Below are 18,711 nucleotides of genomic sequence, written 5' to 3' on the forward strand. Positions count from 1 at the left end.
CTTGATCTAAACCCAAATGTCAGTGAGAGAAGCCTGTCTGTGAGCATGAACAGACTTTAGGTCTGGATGAGGAAACTCTGGTGTGATGCTGCAGTGCTACACCCCTCCCAAATTCCATGGAGCTCCGCATACTCCAGTAGGCATGTGAGCAGTGATGGTCCTCTATCTCACTCTCTCCTAATGTATGGGACAACAGATTTGTCAGATGGGAAACTACACGACTGGGAGGCGGCAAACTCTTAGGTGATATGGCCGAAGTCTGATGCCTCCAAGTGTTCAGAATCAGTGCAGTCAGATAATTTGAGAAACTAAGAATTCATTGATTCCCCCCCTCAGCTGAAACTCTACATTGTGTCTCAGTGGCAAAACTGCAAGTGTCTGTAGTGGTACGTTCTGTGACTGAAGGGCTGCACGCGTGACTGAGACTAGTTATCACACACACGACAATGAGGGAGGGGGAAAAAAACCAGAGAAATGCACTTAGAAGTTACTTATGTTTAATGCTTAAAAGTCTGAATGCACAAACAATAATCTACCATTATAGAAGTACTGGTGGTCAATACAATGCATTAGAACTATGTACAATGACACAGTTTAGTATCAAAATCTTTCTACAATGTAGAGTATTACGAAACTGTTAATGACATCAAACACTAAGCACTTAAGACACCATTTTTTGCTACCACATTTGGAACTTCAATAAACAGTCCATTTTAACTTGCAGCATCAATCCATTTCTAGTATGAAATTAAGTAATTTTCTACTTATACAATAAGATTTATCTACACGGGTCTCTTGATTTTGATCCATAGCAGCAAAGGCACTGTACATCAGCAGATCCACAGACTTAAAGATTTTTTTTTAAAGCATTCAAAAAAAAAAGTCACAGATCATAGTTTAACAGCAACAACAACAACATAAAAAGATAACATGTTGTCTCTGGCACAATGGCTCAGTCTGCGTCTGTTTTAGGGACATCCAATCAAGACTTGGATTGAACTGCTGGCGAACAAAGCAAGTCCTTATCCCAATGAGAATCCATTCCTTCGTGTATGTCGGAATGAGTACTCTTGTAAATCCTACCTCAGAGGTCATTGCTTTTGTAGTTTGTATGTTGGTAGGCATCCATTCTTATTTCAGTGCAGTTTCCAAAGAACATATCAAATATTTTTCATAATCTCTTGTAATTGAAAAATTGCCCAAAGACACATATCCCCATTTTCAAGGAAACATTGCAAAAGTTTCCAGAAGTAACAAAGGTGATTCTTTGAGGCAACTTATTGTACTCTCTACAATATAACAAAGAGAGGTGTTTATATTAAAAAACCTAGCTTGACACCAAAATGCTTTATGTTTATCAACAGAAAAGCATTGAGAACAAATCTGTACACAAGATGCTATATTAACATTGCAAATATATAAATTAGCACATTCTTACTTTAAGTGAATTTAATTTAGATGTGAACTGAATTTGCCATTCATCACAGGCATGTAGATCACTGGCTACAGTTTGCAATTTCCTAAGTTTTGAAGACTGTCTAAAATAGTTAAGATACAGCATCTTCCCACCAAATAATTATACTGTAATAACACTTAGAGGTCTCATCCAAGAACAGGACTAAAAAATATAACAAAGTTTATTTTTTTAAATAGAAACTACAAGTCTATTTAGTGTAATTTTAACTATCTCCTGAACATCCTTCTCCAAGATCCCCAATTTATCCACCTGCAAAAACACAAGTATACAATGCATCTTGCAAACTAAAGCCGGGCCAGACAGCTTTATTTAGTCAGTTCATTGTTAGAAAGCCTTCTTTAAACAAAATAAATACATTACAGCTATAATACATAATTAAAGAGTCAAGGTCACTGTTAAGTATGCTTATTCCATCTTCTTCCAAGTAGATATCTGACAATTTGGTATCACAAGCTCTTAATGAACATTCACAAATCAATAGCAAGTTAAGAAGGTAAAAATAAATTCCACAACTGTGATGAGCATTTAAGTTTTCAGTTTAGAAAGGAAAAAAAAAAAAGGAATATACAGCAAAGTGCTAGGAGAAGGAGTTCTGTCTGCATTCAGATTTGTCTCTAATAAATAACTTCATAGACTGTAGCTTTCTTGTCCCCAGAGCCAGTGACAATGTATTTGTCATCCACAGAGATATCACAGCTAAGCACAGATGAGGATTCTTTGGACTACAAGAAAAAAGAAAAGGAAAAAGAAAATTACATCTTTCCAATCCTTCAATCCTGAAGGGCTTGAAGATTATTTGGAAGAATTTATAAATAGGGAATACATGAAAAGCTCATTTAAGTATCAGTACCAGAGTGGCAAATTTTTTTTAAATAAATCTTTTGTTCCACAAAAACATCTACTGTAAAATAAAGCAGTGGTAGAAAGGGAAATAAATATTATGGACCTAGAGGTAATCTATCAATCAAACAAACAGAAGTAGTTCTTTCTATATACTTTACAAGGAATGAGCATTTATTAATATTTTATGCATTTGATTTGCATAAAAATGAATGAAAACCCATTTTCTTTCCACTTCCTTTGTTGTAAACAAGAAATTCACTACAAAGCCCCACCTACCCACAGGTATGAAACAAAGAGACTCCACAGAAGTAACTGCATCTCCTTTCACTACTTCCCCAACACAAGAAGACAAAAGCTCTGCACAAAGGAATTTACATTATTACAGAGGACGCAAATAGGAAAAGACACTATCGTGGAACAGGATACACAACAAGTGTGTAGGACTGGGTTGGACACAGGATACAGCAGGTTGCAGTAGTTCTGTCTACTCTGGCTTTTCTGTCTGTTCGAAGATGAAGTGCATGCACTGTCACATCTACCTCGCTGTTTCAGTGCATGTTTTCTTTACAAAATATATGTCCACATCATTTTCTGCCTGTTACCACAAGAGTTAAACAGTTCCCAATCAAGCTGTGTTTTGGCAAAGACACCCCTGTTGCACTGCACCAGAAGTTTCCTTATCTACCCCTCATCAAGAAAGCTGCACTGGAGTTTTTAACATCACATTTAAGGGGGATGTGCTCTTGTTAGGATGATTTAGGCCGTCTGTGAGGGGTGGTTCTAGAACTGAATAGCCTCTACTAGGAAAACTTAGACCCTACATTTCTCATATCAAGGTAAACTGCACTGTCCCCAAAAGTGGAGATATGGCAGGCATCGCTACACACGAGACCAGGCCATTTAAAATAGAACCAGTTGAACAGTTAAATTTAATAAAAAAATTCCCAACCTAGAGGTGCCTGCAGGTGAAAGAATGGGATGACATGTCAAAAAATCCCACTTTTCCCTAGTGGCACTGAATTGCCATTAAAACTGGGCACAGAGGGACTATAGATAGGTTACAGCTTCCGGTTATACTTGAAGGGGCCCCTCCATATCGCTTCAGTTTTCAGTTCAGGAGTCTGCCGGTCCAATCCCTCAACACATCTCATCCAAGAAAAATCATGTTGAACATGACTTCTACTGGTTTAGCTACATTTTGGACCTTCAGTGAATGTTCACCTAACGACATGACTTGGGTACTGTATTCCACCAATATACAGAAGAAGGTGAGAAAGAAGGGTATTAAAAACAATTTTGGATTAAAGGGCCACTTTACTGTAAGATCTGAATTGGTGAAATATTAAAAAGGACAAAAGCATTTCTTTCTCTAATTACAGACAACTCTTTAAGGACTGCAGTAATTAGCTGCAATTCCACCTGAAAACTCCTTAGGCTGCTGATAGACCCTGAGATGTGCAGCTCTACTGCACTTTAATGTATGTGGAAAATAGCTTTTAGGAGATTATTACCTGGAATATACTGGCTCCATAAGGTGTTCTCCAAGCATTAAGAAGATTATCTTTTCCAGTGCTTACAAACCATTTGCCTGCAACAGATTGTTTAAATGTTATTGCTGCGTTCTGTTTTCAAGGAATATACCTCAAGAAACAGATGATCATAACAACAAAGCATTCACACATATCTGAAGAACAGTAACATTTTCATCTGGTTGCACTATGATGTTCCATCACAAAATAAGCAGTACATAGAAAAAAGCAGTTAGATAGAGTTTTTTAAATAACCTTAATACTTAAATTAATTACCTAATTTTTAACTATACTCTGTAGTTAAATAACTATATTGCACTTTCATTTAAAGGTAACCTTGAATGAATTTTTCATGAAGGGAAACACTGATACAGAAAGATTTGCTTACCACAGTGAGCAAACTTGAGTGACAACACACAGCTCTCATGAAGATGCAGCTGATACTTGTCTGGCTTAGTGACATGCAGCACCTCAACATTGCTGTTCTCCATTCCTACTGCCAACCACTCACCAGTTGGACAATAGCCCAGTGAGAAGATCTGTAATTAGCACAGCACATGCTTCAATCAGTAAAAGAATGAGCTTGAGATATTCAAAACTGACCCTTGCTACACTATTAACACTATGCAAACTCGTATTTTTGGTCTACTGCAGTTTTAAAAACATGATAATCCAATTACTACAGTAATCAAGATAAATTAGTTCATGCAAACACAGCTGCAAAACTATGCTATTAAATGTTATCAAAACTGCAATAGTGAAGTACTGAAGCTAATGTCCAAGCATATCTGACAGCATTAAAAATATTTTCATAAAATATTTTTGAACTTGAGTCTACAGAAATGGGAACAGATTGCAGAGAGGAACATTTTAATCTGGCACTTGTTTTATAAAACAGATTCTCCGTTACTCTCATGGGAGAGGTACTAATCTGTCAAATAGTCATAATCCAGAAAGACATTTAGCTGCCACAAAAGAAAAAAAAAAAGAGCATGGAGTATGAGACTAAGTGAAAAATTCTGTGGAGTTCTCTTTGAGCCTGCTTTTTTGCTTCTAAAGGAGAAAAAAGTTTTAAAAAGTACTTGTTTGTTTTAAAAAACCATGAGAAAATTTTGTTAACATGCCAAAGGTTCTGAGACTGAACCTGTGATGTGAAGTCATGTTGCTGTAGCTGTCTCCCTTCTCTGAGATCCCAGGATCTGACTGTATTGTCCAGGCCTCCTGTCCATAGTTTGGTGCCATCATTAGAAATATCAATACAGCTTGCTCCATCTGTGTGGCCCTGGAATTGCCTGAAAGTATTGAAAGAAGATCAGCACATTCCGAGCAAAAATACAAAATACCTTCTTTCTCTTTCAGTCCCTGAGTTATAACTGAGATTCCAACAGCAATCCCAGACTAATATAAACTCTGGGACAATCATATGAGTTTTGTGATGAGTTGATGATGCAATCAGGCCAGACAGCCAAGTGCTAATTTGATTTCAAAAAGAACACTTTAAGAATCAGGTACTCCGGAAATCTTTGCTGCTGGCTGTGTGATACCCACTACTCAACTTGAAATACTCATTCCCCCCAGAAGACTGTAGCATGATCAGCAAAATCACCTTAGTTTAAGAAAAATGCACAGGTCACTGAAGTTCAAAAAAAAAAGAGCAGTCTAAATGAGAACATCAGGAGGGCTTGACTTTGCATGCCACACTGGTATTACATATAACAACATACACATGGTGTAGTGCACAGAGAAGCTCTGTGTGACCAGCGCTTAACCTACTGTATATCAGTGTTGAGCAGCAACCCATACTCCTAAGAGGCTAAGTCTGCAATGCAGTGATTTACACATATCATTACCCAAGACATATTTGCTGGACCTCTGATTAAAGAGATTAGAGTGAGAGCAGCGTATTGCATGGAAACAAAGAAAACCACCTGTTCAAGGAATCTACTGCAGTATTGACATTAGCTGATATTTAGGGAATTATAGTTATGGGCTGCTCAAAAGGCCTGGAACTATGAAACTCTCAAAACCTATAAATAATCATATATATTTCTGTCAAGGTATTACCATGGCTATGCTGAACAACAAAATATTGGAAGCATCTATGCATGGAGAAAATAGACTATATATGCAAAACTGCATTTAGGGCTGTGCCTAAATAATTCTTCACAACCTGATGATCCAGTGTGGTCGACCTACCTTACTAAAGTCTGGTTATGCAGATCCCACACTGCAATGTTGCCATCGCTACAGCAAGAGAAGCAGACCTTGGAATCAGGGCTGATAGCTAGGGCATAGCAAGCTGGAGCAGAAGATGTCAGCTCTGCTTTGATGCGAGGAGTTGGAGCTGCCAGGTCCCAAATGGATAATGTGCTGGCTTCCCCACCAACAATCAGGGTGCGGCCGTCAGGGAGCAATCTGCAGGAACGGATGTAGTTGTCTCTGTTCTGTGGAGACAGAAGCCATCAAGAGATTACTCATGAGGAAAGAAAACAGCATTAACATGAGAGCAGAAATCCATAAAAGTATTGTATTCCCTCCTGGTTTTAATGAGCCATTTATACTTATGACAATGATAAAGTGTATTAATGCCAGAAAATTACATGACATTAGGGAAGTACTTCAACTTGATCTACAAAATTCAGTAGTGAGAGATATTTAATCTTAATTAGCATCAAAATGCAAAGACCTGAACCCAGCCCAAAACAATTCAAGATAGCTGAATTTGACAGCTGGTGTAGAAAGTTGTATTTTCATACTCTGTTTATTTCAGCACATTAACCTCTCGGCATGGGGGAGTACCAAATTCCCTGCACACTTTCCCCCTTCCCATTCCAGTGAGACTTGCTGCCACTATCTAGGAGATGTCAGAGGAAAATATTTGGGCAATTTTCCTCATTTGTGTAGCAACTTGTGTAGCAATTCATTATAAGTCTACATGTGCTGCACATTTCTCATTTTACTGCCTCTGTAACAAGCAGCAACATCTTACCAAGAACTGGTAAATGACAAGAGAAAAGCTGCTAACAATAGTTCATCTTGTTAGCACATTCAAATAATTTGTGAATAACACTCAGGGATATTTTTAATTGGCCACATTAAGACAGGTCAATGCATTCATACACATACAGAGACACAAAGTAAGTGACACAATCCCCAAATTTTCTCAGAGAGTACAGCTGCAAGACAGCAATTTTTAGCATGATCAGATATCAAAAAGCTTTAAGATTGCCAGAAAATGTCGAAGTTTATAAACAATATTTGCTGTGCTGTCTTTGATCTTTCCTCCTACCATACTTTTAGAATATTAAAAATGTTTTGATTCATTGTGGGGGAAAAAACCCACAAGTATGGTGAGGAACATACTTCAACCTCAGCTCTAACAGAAACAACAAAATTACAAAGGCAATACCAACCTGTGATATCACAACAGAAACCAAATACCCACTGCCCTTTACACCTTGGTGGTATGACCGCAATCTTAACACAACCTCTTATCTTCTTTCAGTGCTGTATGCTGCTGTATGTATGCACCTACCAGGCAGTCCAGCTGAGACACAGGGCTCTTGTTGCCAGGGTGGCTGATGTCCCAGACCTTGACACACCCCTTCCCACCCGTGTACACGTGTCTCGTGGGATTGCTGATGGTAACTGCACACACAACTTCCCCGTGGTTCAGAGTGTTGATCTGACGGGCGTGGCGAGGGATTCCTGGACCGATGAGGGCATCAGGAGGGAAAGGAACTGGCTGCATCTGACCATCTGCACTTACATGAAATGAGTATGCTCTGAGGGGAAAAAAAATTGTAGGGGGTGATTTAAAGAATTTTGCTTCAAGCCTGTTTAGGAAAATAGAATCAAAGATGTGTTTCCACTGCAGGCATTCAGGCTGTGCCCTCAGCTCAATTTTTTCACAGTTATTTCACAGAATATTCTGAGCTCAAAGGGACCCACAAGGATCATCGAGTCTGACCCGTAAGTGAATGGCTGTATGGGGACTGAACACATGACCTTGGTGTTATTAGCACCATGCTCTACTCAGCTGGGCTCATATCAGGTATTTTAATCACGCAAGGAAGAAATACTTATTTAACTATAGCATGGCCTTCAAAGCACAAACTTAGGTGCTCAGCTTTTAATGCGAAAAGTCAAACACCAATCAAATGAGCTTTTACAACTCACATTACAATGATTTCTGGCATGAGTGAGGCTATATGACACCACTCAGTTTTGGATGGGGATATCACTGCAAGCAGAGAAGGGAAGGAAGGTTGGGTCAGAGCCCCCTGGAAGACAGAAATAGTTGGCTGGCTGCTACCAGAGCACGGTGGGTAGCTGCATGCCAGGGGACATCTGGCTGCTCACTTTACTGACTCTTATGTGGCAGTTTCAGCTGAACTGCTGCCAATCTGTCCCGAATGTACTGTGGGTCCTGGGCCCCTTGGGCAAAACTTCTCAGCACTGTACCTAAGGGTGCAGTGAAACCTCCACCAAGGAGTTAAGTCCTCAAAGCACAGTTGCTGACAGCTGACATGACAGACCAGCAAAAATGCATTGCAACAGATTTTTTTTTTGTTTTGTGGGTTGTTTTGGGTTTGTGGTTTTTTGGGGTTTTTTTGTGGACCCAATACAACTGCTATGGATCTCAATTTCTCTTGCCAAAATCAGGCCTCTCACTGAGAAAGAATGTGTTGTGTGATTGCCATTTATGCCACCTGTGAATAACCTATCAACAGATTTATCTCAAAGTATTTTCCAGGGAGAGCAGTTAGGTTCTGAAATTGCCTTGTTCTGAGATGCTACCTGATATACTACATCTATTACAAGAACACGAAATTTGTAAGAGGGTTCACCTATATATATCAAGGTATGCTTAATGGAAGGCTTTCATTTCCTTAGACCTAAAAAATCATCATAATGCTTGTGAAAAATCCATTGTCACAATGGTGGGATGAGAAGAGCTCACAAAGAAGTTGTTTTACGAGAATACTTGGTAAGTTCACTTCCTTAATTGATGCTTCGAAGTGACTAAAGAAGGCAGTATTCACAATTAAACTACTGAATTTGTCATTTAAGATTCATAGTACATTAATACTAGATCAATAATTTTCAGTAGGACAAAATGCATCAGCTATCTTTCCTATTTATAGACCATACAATACTCAAGAGTTTGATACAATACCAAAGCGAGAAGAAAGTTACTAGGGGCCAGATCCCTAATGTACCATATGCTGCCCACTCTGTTTCAGGACACTTAACAGTGCAGAGAATTCACACAAATTTCCCTCTAAGGTAAAAAAGAAGTAAATGAGAAAATAACAATCCTGGAAGATGTGACAACTATCACACTCAAAACAAAAGTCAATACAATCATGCTAAAAGAACCACAGATTTTAAGTTTCAGGCCCACTGGTAGACAAATGGCAGTTACATTTAAATGTTTAAAATAGACATCAACACAGCAACAACATTCAAAAATCTTGGAGACGTACCAGAATTGAACTGATTTGATTTCAGTTTGCCTCATGTTTTATTCCTCTCAATTTTAACAGAACTGAGATGCAAGCAGGGAGGTCCCTGAACCCTGGCAATTGCCATTTCTCTCACCACAACAAGCAAAGCCTAGTAGATCTAGTGACACTTCTTTCCAGGTGACTGACTCCATCAGGGATGAACTTAAATCCAGTGAGCATTTGAACATTACATCAAGACACTTCCATTGTATGTAACGGGTGAAGATCTGTGCCTCACAGAATTTTTCATGCAAACAGCTGGTCTGCAAGCTGCTGTACATCGATTTCCATACCTGCCTTATGTATTCACCTAACAGGATGGCACAACTAGCAGAAAAGTAAATCAAGGTGGTTACCAGTGTGTGACGCCTGAGAGATCTGGACCTGGTTCATGATTTGTGTGATGCGGGCACTAGGCCTGATCACTTGTCACCATACACTGTTAATCCTATGTGTCTGCAAGCTCACTGGCAGGTAAGTGTATGCATTTATTCACACAAATCCAAGTGTGTGCCTAACCTCAACCACTCCTACAGAAGCATGTTCACACATAAAAGAGCTTGAGAAGGATTGGCAAAAACATTGCTTGACTGTCAAACTCTCCAGTACAAACTGGTCTCCCAGAAGTGTCACAAGGAAGTGGAACTGAATGAACCTTACAGAAAATCTGGATCAATATGGTTTGTGTATCTGCTTTAGTTTTTCTCCTCTCTACCTCAAGAGGAATGTGAGCACAAGGTTCTTTGTCTGTAATTCTTCCTCCAAGGATCAAAAAGCCTGGTAAAGCAGGTCACATTATACGGGTCAGTTCCATCAACGATGAATCTGAATATTACCATAAAATAATTCTTTCCAGTATTTTCAATCAAACAAAACATTTCAGTGTTCCTTTTTCTGCACACAGCTGCTAAGCTTGCAAGTAATTGCAAGGCTTTTGTGAACAAAGAAATAATTTTTTTAAACTGAAAAGCAGAGTACAGTAGAGATGGAAAGCTGAGATCCCATTCCAGTTCGCATTTCCATAAACAACCAATCAGTCAGATTTGAAGTTCATCTCCCTTTTCCATTTATTTCTGTCTCCTTTACTTTGTATCACCCAGTCCATGTCGACTGCTATTAATCTTCAAAACAAATTTACAAATGCAACTTTTAAGATTACACAGTGATTCTCCCGCTCTTGCTGAATAGCTATACTTATTTCTATTCACACAATAGTTTTCAGTAGCTAAGGGGAATTCCAACCAGCAAGGGAACACGACTTCCAACAGATGATTGACTTTTAAAGCTGAATGTTTGATACTCACGGTTTTCCTCCTGGGATGCCTGTGAGATTAGGAGGGATGCCTGGGACTCGCATGTGATGATGTGGATCAAAACCAACCTATAGTTTTCCCCAAGCAAAACAAAAAGGTGTATTAAAGTAAGAGTTAGGCAAAGGAAGCCTGTTTAATTCATGTTCTCCATAGCATACTCCCCAAACCACAAAGTGAGTGAACTAGAGTTAACCCCACAGGTCTTATACTTAATATAAACAGCTCTCAAAACTAAATGCACTAACGGCAAACACTTACCACTGGAGATCGCCCATAAGCTGCTGCTGCTGCTGCTGCTGCAGCTGCTGCGCTCATTTGTGGGGAAATATTGTGGAGACCAGCATAGGCAGCTCCAGGGCTGGTCAGCTCCCCATTCATACCAGCATGTGGCACGATACCAAATGGAGTAGGGTAAGGACACGGTACTGCCATAGGTGTCCTTAAACCTGAAGCTATAAGAAGAGAGGGGAAAGTGAGAAGTCACAAAGGCATTCTAGAGTCATCAGATGAAATATGAGTTTGGAAAACTGCAAAAAAACCCACAAATAACCAAAACTACCAGCCAGCCAGCCAAGGAAAGCCACACAACACTCTATTACAGTGCTGAAGAACCACCTCAGTACCCAGTTTAAGCAACTGTAACATACTGACTTGTCATCAGATTTAAAGGGAGCCTGAGAAGGGACAAATGGTCACTGTTTCACACCACTGAAATATATGGACACTAACCTATCGGGTCCACACCTGGGGGTTTGCCGGGCACTGGCCTCAGTCCGGGAGTGGAGTTGCTGCCTGGAGTTGGGGCATCAGTCCGTGGAGTTGGGGTGTTTGATTTAGACACAGGAGTGGTAGATTTCTCATTCTAATCACCAAGAAGGAAAAAGGAAGACAGTTTGTAAATTATTTTACCTTTATAGCTAGTGGTCAGTGATTAATGATATTAGTGATATTTAGCTTCCGGGTTTGGGTTTCGACACTCCCTGGTAATGAAGAGAAGATGCAAAGACATGGAAAAAGATAGAATGGCTTTGGTAATTACCCAAATTCAAAGCTTTTCTCATCAGGAGCATCTGTATGATTCAGAATGAGGTAAATGACTGAAAATCATTGCCATCTGACAATTGACGGCACCATGTGAAATCCATCAGTGGTCTCACTATGCTCATGGACGTGCTCCCACTATGATTATGATTTTCTGTGGCGGATGGACAAGAGCAGAAAAAAAGTCCCTGAACTGACCAACTATTCAAACCCAAGTGTGGTGCTAGCAACACAGGATGGAGACAGTGATGGGTATAAAGTCAGAAACTGTGAAGTGCTGCTCTTGTGACAGGCTTGTTCATCAGACACACCACTGACTCCCAGGTCTGAACCTGTCATTCCATCACCTTTCCTGAGCACCACAATCACTTAAAGCTTTCTTTTTATTTATTTTATTTCTTTAAATAATTGCATATCCTGTCCTGTGAAGAACCAAGAGGGGAATTACTGTGTAGCTAAGGCAGGTGATTAACTGTGGTCACAAACAGGAAAGGAAAGAACACCCCTTGCAGGCAGCTCTTTTCTTTTGCATTATGATTTGCGATGCAAGTCAAGGAAGGCTCTTGTAAATGACAGATTACTTTTTAGATAGAAAATAAAAATTATTGTTGTTGTATATAGCCTGGTAATTCAAACAAAGCTAACAACCAAATCACATCCAAGCAGGGAACTGAATTTGCTATAAACCACAGCACAGGAAAACAGCTCAAGAAACCGCTGTGTACTTTTATTTATTCTCAGAATAACAGTTCTTCATATGGGGGAGGAAAAGAATATCTCTCAGAACACCACATCTATCATCTACCCACACCACCAGTGAAAATAACCTCTTCATATCCCAAAAAAAGACTGTGGACTTTCTATTATTTTATTAGGCTCCCTTGAAACGATAAATTAAACTAATATTAAATTGATGCTTCACAGTGCTTTATTGACAGCTGTGGAAATACAAATTGTGTCCAGACAGAAATCTGGTAAGCATGTATTTCAGCATATGATCAGGGGTCAGAAGCATTTTGAAGCACTTACAAGGCTAAGTTCTTTGGATTTGGAGGAAGGAGTACTGCTAGAGGATGCAATAGATGCCGGACTAATTGGTGCATCTTTTTTCAGCAGTCGAGTCTTGTCCAAGCCATTTTCCCGTGGAGAGTGTGCTGGGCTCCCACGGGGAGAAGAAGGATCCTAAATATCAGGAATATGGGTTAGCATAAAAACTTCATACTAGCCACTAGTTCTTGTCTCGAGCAGTCCTCAAATTGGAATGAAGATCTGTCAGAGGAAGTGACATAATCCTTCCATTCTTAATTGATTTAGCTCATACAATTGTAAAATTGAGAGGCATAATGAAGGACAATTTTTTTTAAAAAAAGTCTTAAAATTTGATGCCACCAGCCATGAAAAATAATGCCAAAAATCTATGGATATAGAAACAGGCAAGTAAATATCTTTTTTCAAGTGATCGATTGAAAAGATTTGATGCATTTGGCAGACCTGGTAAGGTTCACACACGAAGTCATGGCCAGAGTGAAAGAAAAGACAGACACTGTTACAAGCTACATCCCCTCTGTTGTGCTGGGCTGGCTTCAAATATCTCAAGAGAACTTTTTGTTCACAGGGGAAACAAGAAGTACTTTGTAGAAGTGTTACAGATCTGATTTGTATTCTAAAGAAAGAGGATCTGACTGGATTCCCTCAGGCATTTCAAGTTCCTTTATGAAGGCAAATGCCATAATCCTTTTCATAAAACCAATACGCACAGAAACCACTGAAGGTACCCTCACCACCATTTCTATAAGGTAGGAAAACCACCATTGTGTATACCTCATTGGAAACATCAACTACCAAGTTGTCATCGCTCTTTTCACCATCGCTGTCCTGTAATGACAAATCACAATGTGTTAAAAATATTTTATTTCATATCCCAATGTCTCTTAGTAAGTATGAAAACACAGGACGGCTGCTCACAAATCTGAAATGTACCATTCGCTTTTACCAAGCTTTATGTGGTAACACAATTAAAGTCTTTTGGTCACCTATAGGGCTTCTGCTTAGCAGGTTGCCACAAATAAAGCATTCTTCCCAGTTTTCACATTGGTGGAGAAGGACACGGGCTCAAAATCTTCACCGAAAGTGGCACTGCACTATGAAGTCAAGCTAGACTTCACTAACAAGTCCCAGCCTAACTAAAGCTCAGCACTATTGTCATACAACTACCAGGTGCTTTGTATTTATATTGTTAAAAAGAGTATCAGTTGTATGCACCAAAACATTTCATCCAGCAGAGACATTAGAGGTACGCAGCAAGAACCACTTAAAATTTGATCCTCAATTTTAAAATTAGTTATGCAGCAGGAATCTGGTGGAATTACAGAGGAACACTGAAGTTCAACAATACACAATGCAGACAATCTACTCACGTAACGAGCTGCTATTTCCTTCTCTTCTGTTTTCTGTTTTTTACTATCTGAAGAGTAATCTGTTGAATTTCTGTGCTTTTCTGCTGTTCTGAAACTGGCTGAGGGAGATACAGAAGAGCTCTGTAGTGCAAAAAGAGAAGAAAACATCATCAGGCCCTAATTTACAACAGTGGTTCATTTGTCACTGCCCCTCAATACATCTTATGCTGATAGCATGATCTGGAGCTGTTCTCACAGATAGCACATTGGGTTTTAACCGATGACAGCTACCCAGCAAGGTGTCTTGTATTAAAAACTGCACTATGTATTGCAAGGGACAGAAACAGATGATCAGCTGACAGATCATAGTGGCTATCTGCACTGCCAATGGGACGAATTTTATGAATACTGTGCATTGGTCTTGTTTTGGTTTGTTTCCTCTACAAACACGCAGGGTTAAATCAACAGTCCCAGAAGAGGGGCGTATATGTTTGCACATGTGTGTGTGTTTGCCTGTGTAAATCAAAAAGAACAAAGAGGCTCAAGGGAAGTCACACTTCAGCAAATATTTGAATGAAGATTTCTACCAAAGAAAGAAGCAAGCTTCTGAACAGTTTCAAAACAGGCAAAAACAGGAGAAAACACCTAAACACATTTTATTTTTATGCCTTTTACAACTACAGGCTATGCCTGCAGCAGACAGAAACAAAACACAGACTGGCTCAGTGATTCTCTTGCCATTCTACAGTTCTCACCTAGTAATGAGTGCTAAAGAGCACACATATGGACAGGAGAGAAAGGAAGATAACGTGTACTTTATGCACTATCATCCAACAATTCCACGCTACTCCTTTAAACAAGGCAGGCAACATTTATCAAATTCTACCATATCTCCAAAGCTTTGTGGAGCCTGTATGTTGGTACACAAAAAAGGAAGCAATGAAAGATGCAAAGTTCCCTCTGGGACCGATTTTAGTAGCAGCAGCAGCTTTTGGCCCTAGTTCAAGAAAGCATTTAAGCTTGCACTAAACTTTATCTCACACTGAAGTCAGTGGGTGAATGTACATAAGTAAGGATGTTTTCAGGCTTTTTGCAGAATTGGAAATGACAGCAATGGAGATGAAAATAATTGTTAGTTGAAATCCTGCTGACTGTTGCCATCTCTGTCCTCCTTTTTTACTGGGGTGGTGAGGAACAACCAAAGAAGTCCTGACTGATAGATTTTAGATCCTCCCATTCATCCAGAAACACTGGTTTTGGTTTTTTTCCTCCATTCATGATGGACAGCTGCTGTTCCACATAAAACTGTACAACATAGCAATTTGGTTTTGGGGTTTTCAGTGCAGCTATTAGCATGAATACAAACCAAGAAATTAGCATTTACATTGAGCAACTTCTGTTCCATCACTACTACAGAATTTCTTCTTTTCCTTATTATATCACAAGCTTCTGGTAAGGATTAAGAACACTTAACCACAGAAATTAAGCTGTGGTTATTGTCCAAGTCACATGAGAAAATATTGCTTCCCTACTGGGACACAGGTCCTCCTCTTCACTTTGCTAAAATTTCCAGTTCTTGAGAACAGCAGCTCAAATTAATGAGTGGTAGAATTTGCAAAAATCTTCCATATTTTTGATTGGTAATTGTTAATTACCCTCTAAGAACATTGAGTGGAAATAAAAATTTTAGAACAAAGATAGTGTTGAAGGCACAGCCTGTGCCTTTCCCATACTGTGCAAATACATCTTAAAATACTAATTTAGTTTTAAAGCAGATCATTAATCAACGATTATAGCAAATAACACAAACTAAAAAAGTTATTTTTTGCTCTGAAGCAACAACACATGTTAAAACATTTGGAGATAGCACTGCCAGGGTACAGAAGCCCTTAAAATAAAGGCCAAGTAGAAACACAACATTAAAACATCAATGATGACTTGAAAAATGTATTTGTTTACTGCAATGATATAGCATAGCCTTTTGCAAAAGATTTTAATACTATGCTCCTATTACATTTATATTCATTTACAATTTGGAAGGCAGTAGCTTGTAATGTGAATTCAATTCATTATTTCTCAACTTCACCCTACAGAAAGCAAATTACTTTAAAACGAAGAAAAATAATCACCAATAAAATACAATTAAAGTGGTGTCTAAAGAATTAAACTACTGCACTTACTTAAATAGAAATATTTATTTTCATAAATTTGAAACCATACAGTTCCATTTTTCACAATCTGGTTAGCTATGTGCTATAGATACCATTTTAATCTTTGATTTCACTACTTAATAAAGTAATAAATTGAAGTTGCCTACTAGAAAGATAAAGTAGCTAATTATCACCAGCACATTAAAGGATGAGCACCACATTGGGCATTGGGGCAATGCATGCTGCTTAATGGTTTTATTGCTTGATGGATCTGACCTTAAACCAATATGGAAAGATCTTCCTGCAGTATTCTCACCTGACGTTAGCAGAAAAAATGGAGACAACTCACCTACTGACAGCAGGCAGAATCTCACTCCCCAGTCTGAAATTAGGCCAGTGTACTAGGACTGACATTATTTTGCCTCCCGAGTCAATTACTACGGAGTTAATCTAAACATTCCCACTTTTAACTGTCACCCCCTTTTCCTTGCATGAAGCCAGCCTACCAATACCCCTGCAGTATACCTTCTCTTCCCTTCAACATGAAATGCACCTGCCACATAAAGATAAGTGACTTCATGCAATCTCTGGTACTTTTGCTGACAGATCTGAATTTATCTCTTATGCTAAGTAATAAAGATATGTCACATACATAGACAATGAGCTATGGTCTAGCTCTTCCTACAGACCTAATGCCTGCTATGTTCACTGTGTGAGGGACAACACTGTAATGCATACTGAGTTCCTTCCACTGTTTGTAACAGCTTTTCAGTCTATAAGCACTGGTAAGGACCTACCTTCATTGAGAAATACTGGGATGTAACGATGTCCTCCTGGCTTCCACTGACATCAGATTCCTGCAAATAATCCTGTACCCACCCACATGTTGGTTCCTGTGAAAGCCTACAAACTCCAAGAGAGGTCCTTACATTTGTAGACTGTGGAAGAAAACCCCATCAAAATCACTGTTTAGCTGACAGAGTCTGCCCTGTTCCTTGATTAAAATATCAGTGCTCTCCTAACAGCTGCCTTTAAGAAGCTGGAATAAGACAGTTACTTAGAGAAATTAAGTGATTCAGCACTATGACTTGGCAGGCTGTAACTTAATGGGCCAGAGTCCTTGTTTTAGTAACTATTAAAATTTATAGAGAATTAAAGTCTTTTTACACTGCTGTTTTCTTCAATAAAATGCATTAATCTACTAGAAGAGTAGCATTATCCCACTAAACAACGCTGAGTCTGCTCACATGTAATAATTAGATCAGAGATAGGAAAAAATATTCTTTGGTGAAAGTAGGTTACATTTAGTTTGTGTTTGAGCAAAACATACCAGTTTTTCATTTTTGGCTTTGGTAGAACATTTTTATTCATGGTAAATACACCACAAAATGCTGACAAAAAACAATGAACATACACATTTATAGAAAGGCTGAGCATGTCACCATGTTCACATAATATGCTTAAGAAGTGGAACAGTGTCTTTCTAGTGCTCGACCCATAGTATTTTTTGCACTAGGCTACAGAGCATAGCATGCTATGATTCGTTCTCTGTTTTGGGCAGTGCTGAGCACAATGCTAACTGAAATGATCTCCCACCAGAAGGACCATGCTGTTTTCTCTCCAGCACCATCAGGGTGCTGCTCCAGGTGAAGTATCAGTGCCATACAGGTGCAAATTAAACCAGTATCAAGAGAGCCCCGCAAGCCTCCTATGCAGCCATAAAATTCTCACCAGCATACTCACTGTCTATTTGAGATAATTAATAGTTCAAATTGCTAGGGAAAAAAAAATTCACTGTTTTACCCCCAGCTTCTACTGAAATTTAGCTACATCAACACAGATAGCTCACACTGTAATGCAGCAGAAATCAGTGTGGAAATCATAAATCAGATTGTACAGCTATCCAACTGCAAGCCCCAACTCCCCATATGCTGGCTTCTCCAGATGAAGACCTGGCCTGAGCACACTAAGTGATAATTAAATGAAATCAGTGTTAAAAGTAATGACTAGAGACGACAAGATGAAAAGCCTTCCTACACGTTAAAGCTGGTAACTCTTTAAAGCATTCATGAGTATGACCATTCCCCAGTGTACCCTTACTACTATGCCAAAATGATGTATTTGGAGTGAAATAATTAAAACAATAATTCCCAACAAAGTGGGAATTACAAGATAATTGACCATACTGAAGTATTAAGCAAACTGCAGTAAAAGCCAAGGATGCTCAACGCTAAGGTCAATTACAGTATAATTATCTGAATGACATTACTGCTGTTATAAAGACTGTTGAAAGTATAAAAGAAACTATAAAAATGGATACAATATGCATTGCAGGGAAACGACCAGGCAGTAATGCTGCTTTGTTGGCTGATGCCAATGTTACAGATGGAAGTCCCAGCACCAGAGCTTGGCCTCAGGCACTGCCCTAGGTTTGGGCTGGGAGTGCTAAGCT

At 39.1% G+C, this 18,711-nt stretch overlaps 1 protein-coding gene across 4 annotated transcripts in view; it reads right to left on the reverse strand.

The window, feature by feature from the left end:
- Positions 1-480: 480 nt before the first annotated feature.
- Positions 481-18,711, reverse strand: part of TLE4 (TLE family member 4, transcriptional corepressor) — a 98,350-nt gene continuing 80,119 nt past the window's right edge. For 3 of the 4 annotated variants that reach the window (XM_042033563.1, XM_042033561.1, XM_042033560.1), the window contains 12 exons: positions 14,131-14,250; positions 13,535-13,588; positions 12,743-12,895; positions 11,402-11,534; positions 10,931-11,124; positions 10,664-10,740; positions 7,385-7,634; positions 6,046-6,293; positions 4,994-5,141; positions 4,238-4,388; positions 3,832-3,908; positions 481-2,199 (listed from right to left, as the gene is read on the reverse strand). In XM_042033563.1, the coding sequence (XP_041889497.1) occupies positions 2,092-2,199; positions 3,832-3,908; positions 4,238-4,388; positions 4,994-5,141; positions 6,046-6,293; positions 7,385-7,634; positions 10,664-10,740; positions 10,931-11,124; positions 11,402-11,534; positions 12,743-12,895; positions 13,535-13,588; positions 14,131-14,250 (1,713 nt within the window). In that variant the 3' untranslated portion in view covers positions 481-2,091. The remainder of the gene's footprint in view (positions 2,200-3,831; positions 3,909-4,237; positions 4,389-4,993; positions 5,142-6,045; positions 6,294-7,384; positions 7,635-10,663; positions 10,741-10,930; positions 11,125-11,401; positions 11,535-12,742; positions 12,896-13,534; positions 13,589-14,130; positions 14,251-18,711) is intronic. The other variant, XM_042033562.1, reaches the window with a different exon arrangement.

This window comes from Corvus kubaryi, unplaced genomic scaffold, assembly GCF_017639235.1.
Source record: "Corvus kubaryi isolate FWS band 111438036 unplaced genomic scaffold, C.kubaryi_AGA036_p1.0 37357, whole genome shotgun sequence".
NCBI lineage: Eukaryota > Metazoa > Chordata > Aves > Passeriformes > Corvidae > Corvus > Corvus kubaryi.